This window comes from Ceratotherium simum, chromosome 8 (assembly GCF_057802395.1).
Source record: "Ceratotherium simum simum isolate JZ-2026a chromosome 8, ASM5780239v1, whole genome shotgun sequence".
Taxonomy (NCBI): domain Eukaryota; kingdom Metazoa; phylum Chordata; class Mammalia; order Perissodactyla; family Rhinocerotidae; genus Ceratotherium; species Ceratotherium simum.
This window is the reverse complement of record NC_141907.1, coordinates 20,938,583-20,952,783: the sequence shown is the minus strand read 5'-3', so window position 1 is coordinate 20,952,783 and position 14,201 is coordinate 20,938,583. Positions and strand designations below refer to the sequence as shown.

At 41.9% G+C, this 14,201-nt stretch overlaps 1 protein-coding gene across 2 annotated transcripts in view; it reads left to right on the top strand.

The window, feature by feature from the left end:
* The window catches only part of SEL1L3 (SEL1L family member 3), a 97,600-nt gene extending 84,097 nt beyond the window's left edge, over positions 1 to 13,503 (top strand). For both annotated transcript variants that reach the window (XM_014786621.2, XM_014786614.2), the window contains exons 21-24: positions 3,527 to 3,654; positions 4,276 to 4,378; positions 4,460 to 4,532; positions 12,324 to 13,503. In XM_014786621.2, coding sequence (XP_014642107.2) covers positions 3,527 to 3,654; positions 4,276 to 4,378; positions 4,460 to 4,532; positions 12,324 to 12,463 — 444 coding nt within the window. In that variant the 3' untranslated portion in view covers positions 12,464 to 13,503. The remainder of the gene's footprint in view (positions 1 to 3,526; positions 3,655 to 4,275; positions 4,379 to 4,459; positions 4,533 to 12,323) is intronic.
* The last annotated feature ends 698 nt before the right edge of the window (positions 13,504 to 14,201 follow it).

Here is a 14,201-nt window from a genome sequence, read left to right as displayed (position 1 = left end):
TGTATTTCACTAGTTTTTCGTCTGATGTCCTTTTTCTGTTCCAGGATCCCACCCAATATCCCACAGTGCATTTAGTTGTCATATTTCTTTCGTCTTCAATCTGGGACAGTTTCTGTCTTTCCTTGTCTTTCATGACCTTGATATTCTCGAAAAACACTGGTCAGGTATTTTGTAGAATGTCCCTCGATTTGGGTCTGTCTTCTGTTTTCTCATGAGGAGGTTGAGATTATGCATTTTGGGCAAGGACAGCACAGAAGTGATGTGTCCTTCTCAATGTATCCTTTGGGGTTTACATGATGTCAACATATCTTATTACTGATGAGGTTGATCTCAGTCACTCGGTTAAGGTGGTTTCTGCTGGGTTTCTCCCCTGTAAAGTTAATATTTTTTTCTTTCTGATTTATAGATATCTTGGGGAGATAGTTTGCAACTATGCAAATATCCTATGTCTCCGCAAACTTCTGCCCACTAATTTTAGTATCCTTCAGTAGATCTTGCCTGCCACGGTCATTCCTGTGGTGTGCTAATGTGATTCTCTATTTCCCTCATTCCTCCTGCATTTGCTAATGGGAATTCTCCTGTGAAGATGTCAGGGTCATTTGCATGATGGAAGTTGGAGTGCTTGGTACCCTCTTATGCGACAGGGTTCTGGTGTTGTGCTTTGGGCACAAGTTGGAAGAGCAAAAGCTGGAAACTCATCTGTATCTTAGTCTTTTTGTTTCAAAGGAGGTGTTATGTCAGGGTGATTCTTTACCTGGGTTAAAGACCCACACGTCTGTCACTTCACAGCTATTATACATGGCAAGTCACTAAATCACCGAATCTTCATTTTCTCAGTCGTGAACTGGGGATGATGGTAGCATCTACCTCACAGTTTATGAGGATTAAATAAGATGTTTGATGCAAAGCGCTGAGCCCAGCACTGAGTACTTGCAATGGACACCATCTATTCTGTTATTAGTTCTTCTGGAATGAAATAGGAGCTGGTGATTTGATTTAGAGCCAAACGCCCTTAGCTGATATCTATTACTCAAAGTTAGGCCTGGACTATTTTTTTTTTTCAATTTTTATTTTTATTTTGGAAAGACAACGTTATAAAAATGTCAAAGGATCATTTTAAAAAAAGAAAAAATCAAAGAATGCACCCACAATTCCATGACAGATGCTTTACTCCTTCATGTTCCCTTCTAGTCCCTGCCCACAGGCAAGTGTATCTCTGTGATGTTACTAAGAGTGTACATACCACTTTCAAAATCTGTCTTGTCTCACATATTGTAGGAATGTGTGCATTTTATTGCATAGTCTCTGTAGTTATTACTCCTAACTACTGCCCCATGTTCTGTTGAGCTGGTAACTGTCATTTATTAAGCTTTATCTTATTGATGAACATTTATTCTTATGTTTGCTAATTTATTCATGGATTTGGCATATGTTTCTCCAGTCCTGCCATGGCTTAGACACTGCTTAATGCTGGGGACTTAAGATAAAAAGATAGGCAAGATTCTTGCCTTCATGGGATTTATAGTCTATTAAGGAAGACATGGAGGCTATTTCCTATTGTGTTGCAATTGTAGCTAGTGCTACAATGAACATTTTCATATTTCTATCTTTTAACTCCATTTGAGTAATTTCTTTATTGTCTAAGGGATAGTGTTAGTGGTTTTATAGCTGTTTAAATGGTTTTATAGCTGCATAATAATAGTATATTGTCAATTTGCTTTCTGAAAGTGTTTCCCAGTTAACACATCACCAGGCAGTGGTTAAGTGTAAGAGGATAGCTAACATTGGGTCAGCACTGGATGTTTTCATGACTTAATGTTGCTAATTGAATTATTTTAAGTTGATACTTCCTTATTGTTTTAAATTGTATTTATTTTATTACTAGTGAGGACAGCCACTTTAACATAGACTTTTCTATGATAATTTACTCTTCATATTTTCTTTTATGTGAATTCTCTATTCTTGTTCTTTGCCTTTTTGCCTATTGGAGTTTTGATACTGTTTTTTTTAATGTAAATCATAATTAGTTCTTTATACATTTGCCCAGTAGATAATGAACCTTAAGCTATTACATTGCACACAAATATTCCCCTAGTCTATTTTCCTATTTGTTTTAATCTTGTTATTTTTTCATTGTTCAGAGATGTTAAATTTTTTATAAAGTAATTTTTTTTTCTTTTCTTCTAATACCTCAAGTTTTAAAAATACCTTCCTTTCGAAGAGTGGAGAAATATTCTATTTTGTACTTGTGTGTGTGCGTGTTAAAGATAACACTTCTGTCTATTTAGAGGTTATTTGGCAGCATGATGGAGGTTGAAATTTGAGACTCTGACCTATCTGCTTGCATTTGAACTCCAGCTCTGCCCTTTTCCAGCTGTATGACCTTGGGCAAATTCCTTAACCTCTCTGTGCCTCACTTTTCTCATCTATAAAATGGGGAGAATAATAGTACCTATCTCAATTTGTTGTCATGAGAATTAAGGAATATATATAAAACAGAGCAATGCCTCACATATAGCAAGCACTCAGGAAATGTTAGCTGCTGTTATTTTTATCATGATCATTGCATAGGATGCTTGTGAGAGTCCTGGTGGTGTATACAACCCAGCGGATGGTGATTTTCATTTAGATTGTTGTCAGCAGTAACTGAAAGGAAAAGTCGAAGGCAGGCTATAAGTCATTCAAACATGACCATGAATTCTTTGAAGGGCAACAATCCAGTGAAATTTGTAAAGCCCTTGTGGTAAGTAACGCATTGTTTTTTGTTTATTTCTTGGTCTGGCCTCATGCTCAGCTCAGATGGACAGTGCATCTCCTCCAGGTAGTATAATAGTTTCCATCCTTTATGAAGCACCTCTACCATCAGGCTCTTCACTATGTTATTTTATTAGACATGCACAGCCCAATAAGGCAGGTCCTACCTCTGAGGTCAAGAACAAGGTGGATAAGGAAGAGGTGGGGAAACGTCCCGGAGTGGAGGTCTGTGCCAGGAGGAATCGTGAGAAGAGGTTTTCCATGCTGGCCTTGGAAATCTGAGACAAACACCTGTACGTTATTCTGTGCATAGAGAGACTCTCTACATTAGAATGTCTGTCATGGGTAGCACCCCCAGCCACAAAAACATTTCGTTAGATATCTGACATACTGATGGTGACCCAGGGCATTGTCTGTAAGTGATGGGCACTGCCTTCGACTCGGTATTGTGGTTTTGTTGATGATACAAGGGCACGTTTTCCAGCATGTTCTGTCTTGAGAGAGTGAGCAGGAAAGGACAGATCCCCCGGTTGACTGGCTTCTGAGCAGATGGGACATAGCATCCTCTGAAAGCCTCCTGGTTCTCCTGCAAATAAATTTCTTAGATGCACATATTTAGGGAAACAATTCATCAGTGAAGATGACAAAACCATCTGGCTCCAGGGACTGGAAAAAAAATCTAGAGGTTGTAAAAGTTTACGTTCTGTTGCAGGGTGTGTGTCTGGGTTTTATTATAAGGAGCTGATGAGTTTGGTTTGTGGTTTGTTTTCAGGGATTTTTTAACCTCGCCCTACTAATTGAGGAAGGTGCTATAATCCCACATCATATTTTGGATTTCTTGGAAATTGACCCAACTATCCATTCTAATAACATCTCCATCCTCCAGGAGCTGTATGAAAGGTGGGTTCAGACCCTCTCTAATACTGTGGGATCTGGGGGAACCCAAGTGGGTAGTGTTTGCTTCTCAGTTAAGGTAAGCCTTACTCTTATTTTGTAATGTCAGTTGCTAAAAAAAGGGCTCAGGATTCATTTTGATTAGAAAACACTCCGCTGGCCCCAAACTTATTTCCCTTTTCTAGTATCTGAGGCTTAAGATGCAGAATGCTTGATCTGAAATTAAAGTGCTGACCAAGGTTTCCCGCAAGAGTGGAAAGGACAACGTGTCCACTTAGACCGTGCTTTCCTGCAAGATAGTGAGGCCTTCCAACGTCTGGACTTTGGACAGAATCTTGGACAGAAGTATTGCTCTGTCAGCCCCCAGCCTTCAGGGTTCTCCTTGACCTCTTGGCTTTTGATTAAGGACGGGATTGACCTTTTTCTGAGATTTCTGCCAGGATCGTAGAATTTCAGGGCAGGCCCAAACTCCTTAGAATTGGCTTTATTTCTTTGTCTCTCTTCTCAAGTGTGCCCGTTTGTCCCAAAGCAGAAGGAAGTGGGTCTGAGGATCTGAAAATGCCAGTCATAAGTGATGCCGCCAGAGTTCACCGACACAACGAGATGTCCTGTGCTTTTTCTCTGCAGGTGCTGGACTCACAGTACTGAGGAGTCCTTCAGCCCCTGCGCCCTGGCCTGGCTTTACCTTCACCTGCGGCTTATCTGGGGCGCCGTCCTGCACTCTGCCCTGGTGGGTGCCGTCTCCCCCAGCCCTGCCCTAGGGGTCCCTGCCCTTTCTCAGTCATCTGACGCATACTTCGGATGTTTGCAGATCTATTTTCTGGGAACCTTCCTGCTGTCCGTATTGATTGCCTGGACCGTGCAATATTTCCAGTCTGTCTCAGGTAAAGATTTATAAAAAGCCAGGGCAATATAAAAAGGTAGGGATTCTTTTTTCCTTATGAGAAAAATGACACTTTCTCCTCATGCCCTTGGCCATGCTATTTCTTTTCGTTAGGATGGTCATTCGTGGGGTGGGGTTACCCCGTGGATGTGTCGTAATCTTTGGCTGATGGAAGGCTCCAATTATTGGTATATTTTTCAAAGTAGGTGAGGATTTTTTAAAAATAAACGCTTAAGAAATTGAACTAAAATGCCTTCTCCTGTTGAAAATACATCTGCTATCAAAATTCTACCTCTATGTGCCTTCAATCCCAGCTCTGAGGTCCCCTTTAGCATGATGTCCTCCCATTTCTCCCAGTCGGGGAATCAAATGTGTGGGGAGATAAACAAGGACTCACGATGAGTAAAAATTCCCAGCCACATGGATTCAGAGGAGGGGTCCAGGGGGGAGCATAAAGCCGGCATTTCGTCTAGTGTGTTTCCACTAGTCACTGTTATTTTCTGAGCTCGTATCAGGCAGTAGTTAAGGAGATGGGAGCCCCAATCACTTCAATTTGGGCTTAGAATCCAGGCCTGACTGCTCATTAGCTGTGTGACTTATGGTGAGTTACTTCACCTTTCTGATCTCTCCATTTCTCATCAACAAAATGAGGTTATAATAGTAGTTACTTCCCAGGGATGTTAGGAAGGTTCAGTGAAAAAAATACACATAAGACATCAAAATGACTAGTATAGCTAAATGTTAACTGTTCTATTTATCTGGCATATAAACCCTTTCAATAAATATTAGCTACTGTGTTTATCTCCCCTATTAGACCATAAGCTGAGTCAGAGGAAGGCCTTAGTCCCGTCATTTATAACATCTCACACTTAGTAGGTGCTTAAATTTGCAAATATCTCTCCATGGAGAGTTGCAATTTTCCACCATCTTGGATGGCTACAGAAGGACATAATCACTCGTGAAGACCATCAGGGACATTTACAAATGGATAAATTAGAACTGGACATGGCATTCGAGCATTCGCACAGCCATTATTTGTGTAGCAGATAATGAAGAGTGACAGGAGTACCTCTCGCCACAGATTTGATGGTGAGGAGGAAGTCTCTGTTGCGAGAGGCTAATCTGGAACTGTTTCCCTCTGATTTACCTGAGGAGGTTAACAAGGAACCGTCAAGAGCCCTTCCAGGCTTGATGTCCTGTACTATGCTGGTTTATAAATTTTCCTCATGCAAATTCCGTCCTGTCCCGTCCCTAAATTTGTTGCCAGGCAGAGCACATTTATTTTGCATCTTGTCAGTGTTTTCCATTTCAAATTATCTTTGTCATTTTTCCTCTATAGAAATATTGTTATGATTATTACAAATGCAATTCCATTAGAGGAGCTGAAAATTATCTTTATGATTTTATGCCAGCTGGTAGCCATGGAAATTCATGGGCTGCTGGAATTGCTTTTATCAGAAGTTGTCTCTTTTTCGTTCCTTCACGTCTTCATTATCAGTCCCTCTACATTCTCGTCTCCCCGTCCCTCCTGCCCTTTGATATATTCCCCTTTCTGTGTACCCTTGGATCTTTCACACATTTTCTTCATTTCCTTCTAACTTTTTCACTTGCTTCTTCAAGTGCACACCTCCTTCCCTCTTGACAAGCCTTAGAGAAGTCTGGACGGGATCTTAAAAATAATTTAATTCTGTGCCCTTCATTTCGCAGATGAAGACATTGAGACCAAAGGGATGAAGTGGCCTACCCCAAATTCACAAAATAAAGTCCAAGGAAGGATGTAGGGCAGCAGAATTTCAAACTTTTTCAGCCGCACAGTACTTTAAAATGGCGGTTACCATCTGTTCTGACCTATTGTCCTCTTACATAAGAAATATTTTGTAACACGTCTTGTGGTGCCCTGAAATTAATGATAATTAACCTGCCTACACATATATTTTTAAAAATAATGCCCTAACAGCAATATAAAGGAGGAAGAAAAGAAACTAATTATAACAAAAGAATATATATTTCAATATGTAAATTCTAGCCTTGTGCTTCTTAATGTTAGTGTGCACATGAATCACCCAGGGATCTTGTTAAATGCAGATCCTCGTTCAGTAGGTCCGGGGGTGGGCTCTGAGATTCGGCATTTCTAACAAGGTTTCGGGTGATGTTCGTGCTGCTGTTCCATGAACCACACTTTGAGTCGTAAAGGCCTAGAAGTAAAAAAAAAAAAAAAAAATCTCCGCATATTTCCAAAATGTGCCCCCACAGTGGTGCCCACCAGCCCTGTTAGAACTTGTGTGGAGTTAAAATATGTAGTAAATTATTTTCATGTTTTTAAAGTCCTCAACATAAGTGCAAATTTGTCGCTAACTGTGAATTAAGAAGGTACTTCATCCGAGATCGGGTGATGGGGCGGGGGCGATAGACACACGGTAGAGCGGGAGAGAAGCTTCTGCAGGGGGATCGCTCAGAGGGCAACATCTATACCACTGACTGGATCTCTGTGATGAGCCAGTGCCCCAGGTCCCATGACCCACCCATGGGAAAGGGGACGATGTTGTGGATGCTGGTGGTAGCCATGTGTTGTGAAGCAAGCACAATAATGAACTCTGGGTGCTGACTGACAGAGTAGGAGGGACAGGATTTGAGAGTGAGGAGCCTCCCTTAAGTGGCTTTGGGTGAGGATTGTGCTATAAGTTAGAGATCCTTGTCATTTTATGATTTGCATTTTTTCCAGTCAGTTCTTTTTAAAAATTAATGATTTATGGTCAAACCTTTAAATTGAGCTCTCCATCCATTTGGCGTTCAGCTCCAGCTACCTTCATTTTCCTCCTGAGTTTCTATGCTCTGTGATATATAGTCAACACTTCACTGCATTTGCCACATTACATTGTCCCGCATTCAGAAGGCCAGCAGTGCAGGACAGTAGCTAACAGCACAGGCTTGGGAGTCAGCCTGCTAAGATTCTGGCCCTGCCACTAGCTGTGTGACCTTGGGCAAGGGAGAAAGACGGTCTGTGCCTCAGTTTCCCCTTCTGTAAAATAGTAGTACACCTACTGCCTGTGTAGATGAGAGAACCAAATAAGATAACATGGTATAAAGTGCTTAGAACTCAACAAATGTTAACTGGTAGCACCCAAGGAGTAATGTCCCCTGGGACATTTACCTGTAATTAACACTTGGTGACACCAAGTAGCGCCTGCTCTTAGATAGCTTGGTTTATCTCCGTTAGTGACAGACACAATTACCAGAGCCTAGCATGCTTTTCTATGCTGTTAGACTTTTTAAAAAACATAAAACTCTTTTTAAAGCATCTAAACAAAGACATTGACTAGTCTATCACAAAAAATATGGCACATGTCTTTTACATCCTTTCAGGGAACTGGTTTTTGGCTCCTAGCCTGCATTCCACAGGCCCCGCAGTCTTTCTCAAGGCTGATGCTGCCCAGGGTGGTACAGAGGTCCCTGGGGTCTTGGGTAGCACTAGGACCACTCATGTGGTCACCAATCTGATAGCAGAACACACACTGCCCCAGGCCTCCACTGTCCCTCCAGGTCCGTTGGCTTTGCAGCTTCTCAGTCACCTAGGAGTCCCAGCATCTTTGCCAAAGCTGAGCACTCTTAGCCTTTTTACTTCCAAGTCTTCCTTTCTCAGCTTGTTGAAGGGGGCAAGGCTGGGCTCTGCTGCTGAGCCCACAGCGGGGCTCAGCCACTCTCTCAGGCTCCAGAAAGCTCCTTTCCCTGCTTCATTGCATCTCTAATGCACTCTCCCTCTCCCCTCCCTGTCAGAGGCGCCAAGCGTAATTGCCTTAATGGACTCAGGCTTTTAAAAAAAACAAAAAATCCAAAGCAATGTATGTCTAGAACCATCTCCATTTCTGCCCTGCCACAAATCTCCCCTGAGACAAGAAAGCTTGAAGCCTGGCCGGCTGTCTGAAGGAAGGTAAAGAGAAGAAGGCTAGATGGAGAAAAAGTAAATGACCGTTTCAGAGTCTTACTAGTGTTAGTGTAAACTTTATGTCTAAATAGAATACATAGGGCAGAGCAAGGTGTGCAGAGCTACCAGCTCCTGGGTCTGACTAGGTCACCTTCTAAACCAATACCAGCCTATTCAAAACATTCATAATTTAAGCCAACTCATCCTTTCCGCCTAAGTGGTTAGCCTAGTGGTCTTTTAAAAAGAGGAAGATGATATGAACAAGATTAATTAAACCTTTTCCTACTCTTTTCCTGTCCTCTACATTTCCAGTTAATGAGGTTTCTACGAAAATTACAGTAAAATGTCACAAAGTGGTGCTCATGAAAAAAACAGTAGCCTAAAAGTCAGAGCGATTTAATGGTGCGATTTTACTTTTCTCCTAACTCATTGGTGCCCTCCCAGGATCTCCACTCCTAAGAAATGTTTAAATGACAGGAATCTTGTCCTGGGCCCTGCTAGATCCAGAGGCCCAAATAGAGGAAGCTAGATCTTATTCATAGTCTGTGATTTTCAGGGCTTCCCCCTCACTCACCCCCTTGGACCCCATCTTTGCGAACATTCTGCTATTTCGGGATTAACCCAGTATATCCCCTCCTATTCTTCTTTTCTTTATGCTCCTATCTGGTCAACTGGCAAGCAGACGTTTTTCCTACAATGGTCCATGACAGGGGTCAGCAAACTTTTTCTGCAAAGAGCCAGATAATAAACATTTTGGGCTATGAGGGCCATTTCTGTCACAATGACTCAACTTTCCTTATAGTGTGAAAGCAGCCATTGACAATACATGAATATAAATGGTACGCTAGTGTCCAATAAAACTTTACTCTGGACATGACAATGTGAATCTTATGTTTTTCACATGTCGCAAAATATTACTCTTCTCTTGATTTTTGTTCAACCATTTAAAAATGTTAAAACCCTCCTTAGATTGCGAGCCATACAAAAACAGGCAGTGAGGCAAGTTTGGCGCATGGGCTATAGTCTGCCAACCCCTGGTCCACACCACTCAGGACCAGCTCTTGATTATTCTCACTAATGCACAGAAAATGGTCCCCCAAGCCACAAGTAATCCAAAAATCCCTTCTATTTGGCTCTGGAACATACTCTGTCATTTTCTAAGCAGCACGCTTATTTTCCTGGTCACCTTGATTCTACTCTGGTAATAGAATTAGCACACATTCCAGGTGAGCAGAAACAAGGAGGCCACTTTAAAATTATGATGGGCTGTGGGGGGCTTGGCCAGTGATTGCAAACCCCCAGTGGAAGGGGGAGAGTTCTCACACGGATAATAACAAACGTACTGTAGAAACATTGATCATTTTTATTATGCTTTTATGAGAAGATTTAAATTGTGGCAGTGCTAATTATATATTCCTTCTGCATTTACACATTGGCACTTTTTTGTTTTAATCAGAAAACTGATTGCTGATTTATCTTGTTACCATGGTGATTTAAACATTTCCCTGAGCTTGAAAAGGAAAAATACATGCCTTAGTACTTTATTAACTTCCTTGGAGATCATCAGAAAGATAAATGCTAGGGCCCAAGGGTGTCTTGAACACCATCTGATCAGAGCCCTTAATTCACAGAAGAGGAAACCAACGCCTGTGAGATTCAAACTTTTAGGACTGAAATGTCTGCCATTCAATATCTACCCCAAAGTCCCCTGTTAGTGATAGATAAAAGAGACTTGCCCAGACCAGGTCTCTGACTCCAGCAAATGGTCTTTGTACCATATCACTGGGTCTCATGCTCCCTGCCATGGTTACATCACCTGCCAGACTGATGGCTTTAACCTAGAAACATCACATCATTATGCAATACCTTGGGTCCTCTATCACCGCCACCGTCCTGTTCTTTCAGAACAGTCTCTGGATCCACAAGATCTTCAGTAGGTATTGGAAGGGGTTCCTAGGAGAATTCCTTTACGTATCCAAAAAAGCCAGAGGCTTTGGAGCCCGTTCCTGAATGTCCTAGAATGCCCCCTTGGAGATGACCATGGGAGCCCATTCCTGCGTTTCCTAGAATGCAGGTGGAACTCTTGAAGGGTTTATCTAAAAGTCAGATTGTCAACATACGGTGGCATTTTTTTAAAGTCAATACATTTCAAAATGGTCATTTGGGAAACTTTAAAAATAGTCCCACCTACTGGAAATTGTATGAGACTCAAAGATTGCTGAGCTTCATTAAGATCACTGCTTAAAGGCAAACGAGCAATTGTTTGCACAAACTATGGCCACTGTGCTAGCCATGTGTCACGCATCCCTGCAAATTGCTACTCCCATTTTACAGATGAAGAAACTACAATTCCGAGGTGTTAAGTCACTTGCCCAAGATCACGCAGCTGGTTAATGTCAGAGCCATGTGACTCCTTGTCTTTCTGGCTTCAAAGTTTCTGCTGTTTCCACAGGCTATGGGGGCCTAACAGAGAACTGTAGGCATCCCAGAAACAAAGCCACCAACTCTTTCATCAGTCCTGCAATCCATGTCCCTGAAATTAATAAATCTTAACACAGTTTCACAGTGAACCAGGTCACTAGTATTAATAGCTAACATTTGTTGAATGCCTATGCGTGCCAGAAGACACTGTTCTAAGCACTTTATATACATTAACTCATTTATATTTAACCTTTATAACAACTCAACAAGGTATACTTCTATTTTCCCCATTTTTTTAATTTTAATTTTTATTTATTATTTTTTTTCCTGAGGAAGATTTGCCCTGAGCTAACATCCACTGTCAATCTTCCTCTTTTTGTATGTGAGCTGCCACCACAGCATGGCTACTGACAGACGAGTAGCGTAGATCCACGCCCAGGAACCAAACTCAGGCCACCAAAGTGGAGCATGCTGAACTTAACCACTAGGCCATTGGGGCTGGCCCAATTTTCCCCATTTTTTAAGGGCAGAAGGAGAGTAGGTAACTTGCCCAAGATCACATAACTGATAAAGGGCAGAGCAGCCAGGTTCCAGAGCCCACAGTCTTGTTAACCAGGGTACCACTCAGCCTCAGTATGTAGCACAGGGTATGTCAGCCTCAGCACTATTGGTATTTGGAGGTGGATCATTCTTGTTGTACAGGGGCTGTCCCATGCATTATAGGATGCTTAGCAGCATCCCTGGCCTCTACCTACTATATGCCAACAGCACCCTGCCCTCCAGTTGTGACAACCAAAAACGTCTACCGACATTGCCAGCTGCTGCCTGGCAGTCAAAATCACCCACATTTGAAAACCACTGACAAAAAGTATCAAACTTGATAAGTCTCCCTAATGTTTATGTTGGTTCAATTTCCTTACTAAAGGTAGATTGATAAATAGTTAAACCTAGTAATTATGTTTTCCAAAACTTATACACATATATTTAAATAAAGTAATTTAAACCAAATTTGGTACATCATCCAAATGGAATAATAATGTGAATAAAACCAACACTCCTTTCTGATTGATTGGTATAATTCATAGTTTGTGTTGCATCAACACCATGGGAAAAAAGAGATATAACCACAGGAAACATAGACCAGAGAATTGTTTTTTTTTTCTTTTTTTTTTAATATAAAATATTTACCGGAAGTCACAGTATAAATGCAGAGCTTAGAGTCCCAGGATGTCAAAACCATCAGAGATCTTTGCACATCTATTCCAACCTGCCTTTTTATAGAAGGGAACACCAAAGTCCAAAGAACCTAGATAATGGGTCCAAAGTTGCTTATCTAGTTGGTGTCATGGCCCCTAGCTGAGAAGCATCTCTCCTAGGTCTAGGTGTGCTTGCGTGTCCTGCACGTACTGCTTTGAACATTCAGCACCTGTTGTGCATGTGTCTCTGCAGCCAGCAGTTCCCGTCCAACACCAGCCGGGGCCTCTCCAAACTCCACCGCTCCCATCGCAAGTCCAGCTGTGACTCCAGCTGCAGATGCCTCCGCTCAGGACCAGCCCACAGTCGCTAATAACCCGGAGCCTCGCGGGTGAACTATGCACTCCAGGTCTCTCCAGATGAGAGAGAATCCTTTCAACAGCTGGTATTGGGAAGCTGGGGCCAGGGCATTATGCTGATAAACACCTTAAATGTCTTGTCAACTGGATGCAAATTTTGCACTTGGTGTCTTTTGTGTTTTTTTTTTTTTTTAAATCAAATTACAAGGAAGTACCCAGAGCAAACAGTGGTTATACCAAAGGTTATCAAACAAATACAAGGAAGATCCTGATCATCAGGGCATGTCGGGGAGGTTACCAGGGTTATTGCAGACGTCCATTCCTGGTGATTGATTGTGTGTATAGGGAGTCATAGTTTGCCCTGTGGCATATCTGAATCCTTATACACCGAGATGTAATTTAGGATCTTAGCCCCTTGTTCATTCCCTTTTATTAAAGAATGGAAAATTGTGACTTCTCTACCAGTTAGATAATATTTCAGTACATATGTTTGCCACAGCCCTACTCCTCAAAATCCAATCAACAGATTTCAATTTAACTTCCAAGACCCAGCAGTTCTAAGGCATCTTGAAATAAATACGTTGTGGCCGGAAACGCAGGGAAGGCAATGGCTTTGTAAATTGGTTTACATTTTTCTCCTTGAATTTTTCTAGGGTCGTAGTGCTTCTGAATCATTTAATGACATTGTTGGATATCGTTTACTTTTCAATGCAATCCATAAAATAACATTTAGAAAATTCTTAGTATTAGTCTTCTCCATGAATTACCCATTAGAATAGACCGGCAGCAGTGGATATGCAGGAAACAAGCCTTTAGCTCATAGTCTCATCCCCACCCCTTTTGCCTGCCTGAGACCCATGTAGGGTTGTGTATGTGTGTGTGTGTGTGTGTGTGTGTGTGTGTGTGGAGATAGAGAGAGAGAGAGGGAGAGACAGAGGGAGAGGAAGGGCAGACTGTCTGTACACTGTATGCTGCTAAGGTAGTAAATAAATCAGTAATGCAATATTGTGGGTCCAAACTACTCTTTGCACTACTTTATTTACAGTAGTAAATAAAAATTATTTTTATACCATTGAGTCCTGGGAAGTGGCTATTTTTTTTCTTTTTCATAGTTACCGTTGTCATCATACATAGTCCTAAGGTCCATGCGTTCTCCTCAAGGAAGCAAAAAAAAATCCTCTTTATGAGAGGGATTATTTCTGGTAACCCATTAACATTTGCAGATATAGAGGTGGCAGGAGGCTCCTCTCCAGGAATCCTGAGCTCAGGGTCTGGCCCGCATGATGTCAGACATTGTTTCGGGGTTTCTGGCTGCTCTGAGGTTGGATTTTTATCAGTTCTGGATTAAGTGTGCTGTCCATCCTCTTTCTCCCCTGTATGCTGTATACACTGCTCTTGTTTTAGCAAAGCCTATCCTTCCTGATTGCAAAAGAGCCAGACTTTGGAGTCCCACAGTCATGGACTCAAAAACTTACTAGCTCAGGAACCCTGGGTGAGTGATTAACCCTCTCTGAGTCTCTCATTACCTTTTGATAAAATAGGGGCAGTAAAACCCACTTCTTTGCCTTTTCATAAGGCTTAAATGAGATAAGGTATGTAAAACTCCCAGGACAGTGCCCTGAATGTGGTTGTTTGTTACTTTTATTAGAAAGAGAAGTCTGAGAGGCCAGATAGAGGGCTCCTTGCCCTGCCTGGCTCCTCTCTTCATGGTAAAAGTACCCATTCCCCAGCTCACAGCTATACCCCTCACTGGAAATTGCCATCAACTGCAGGG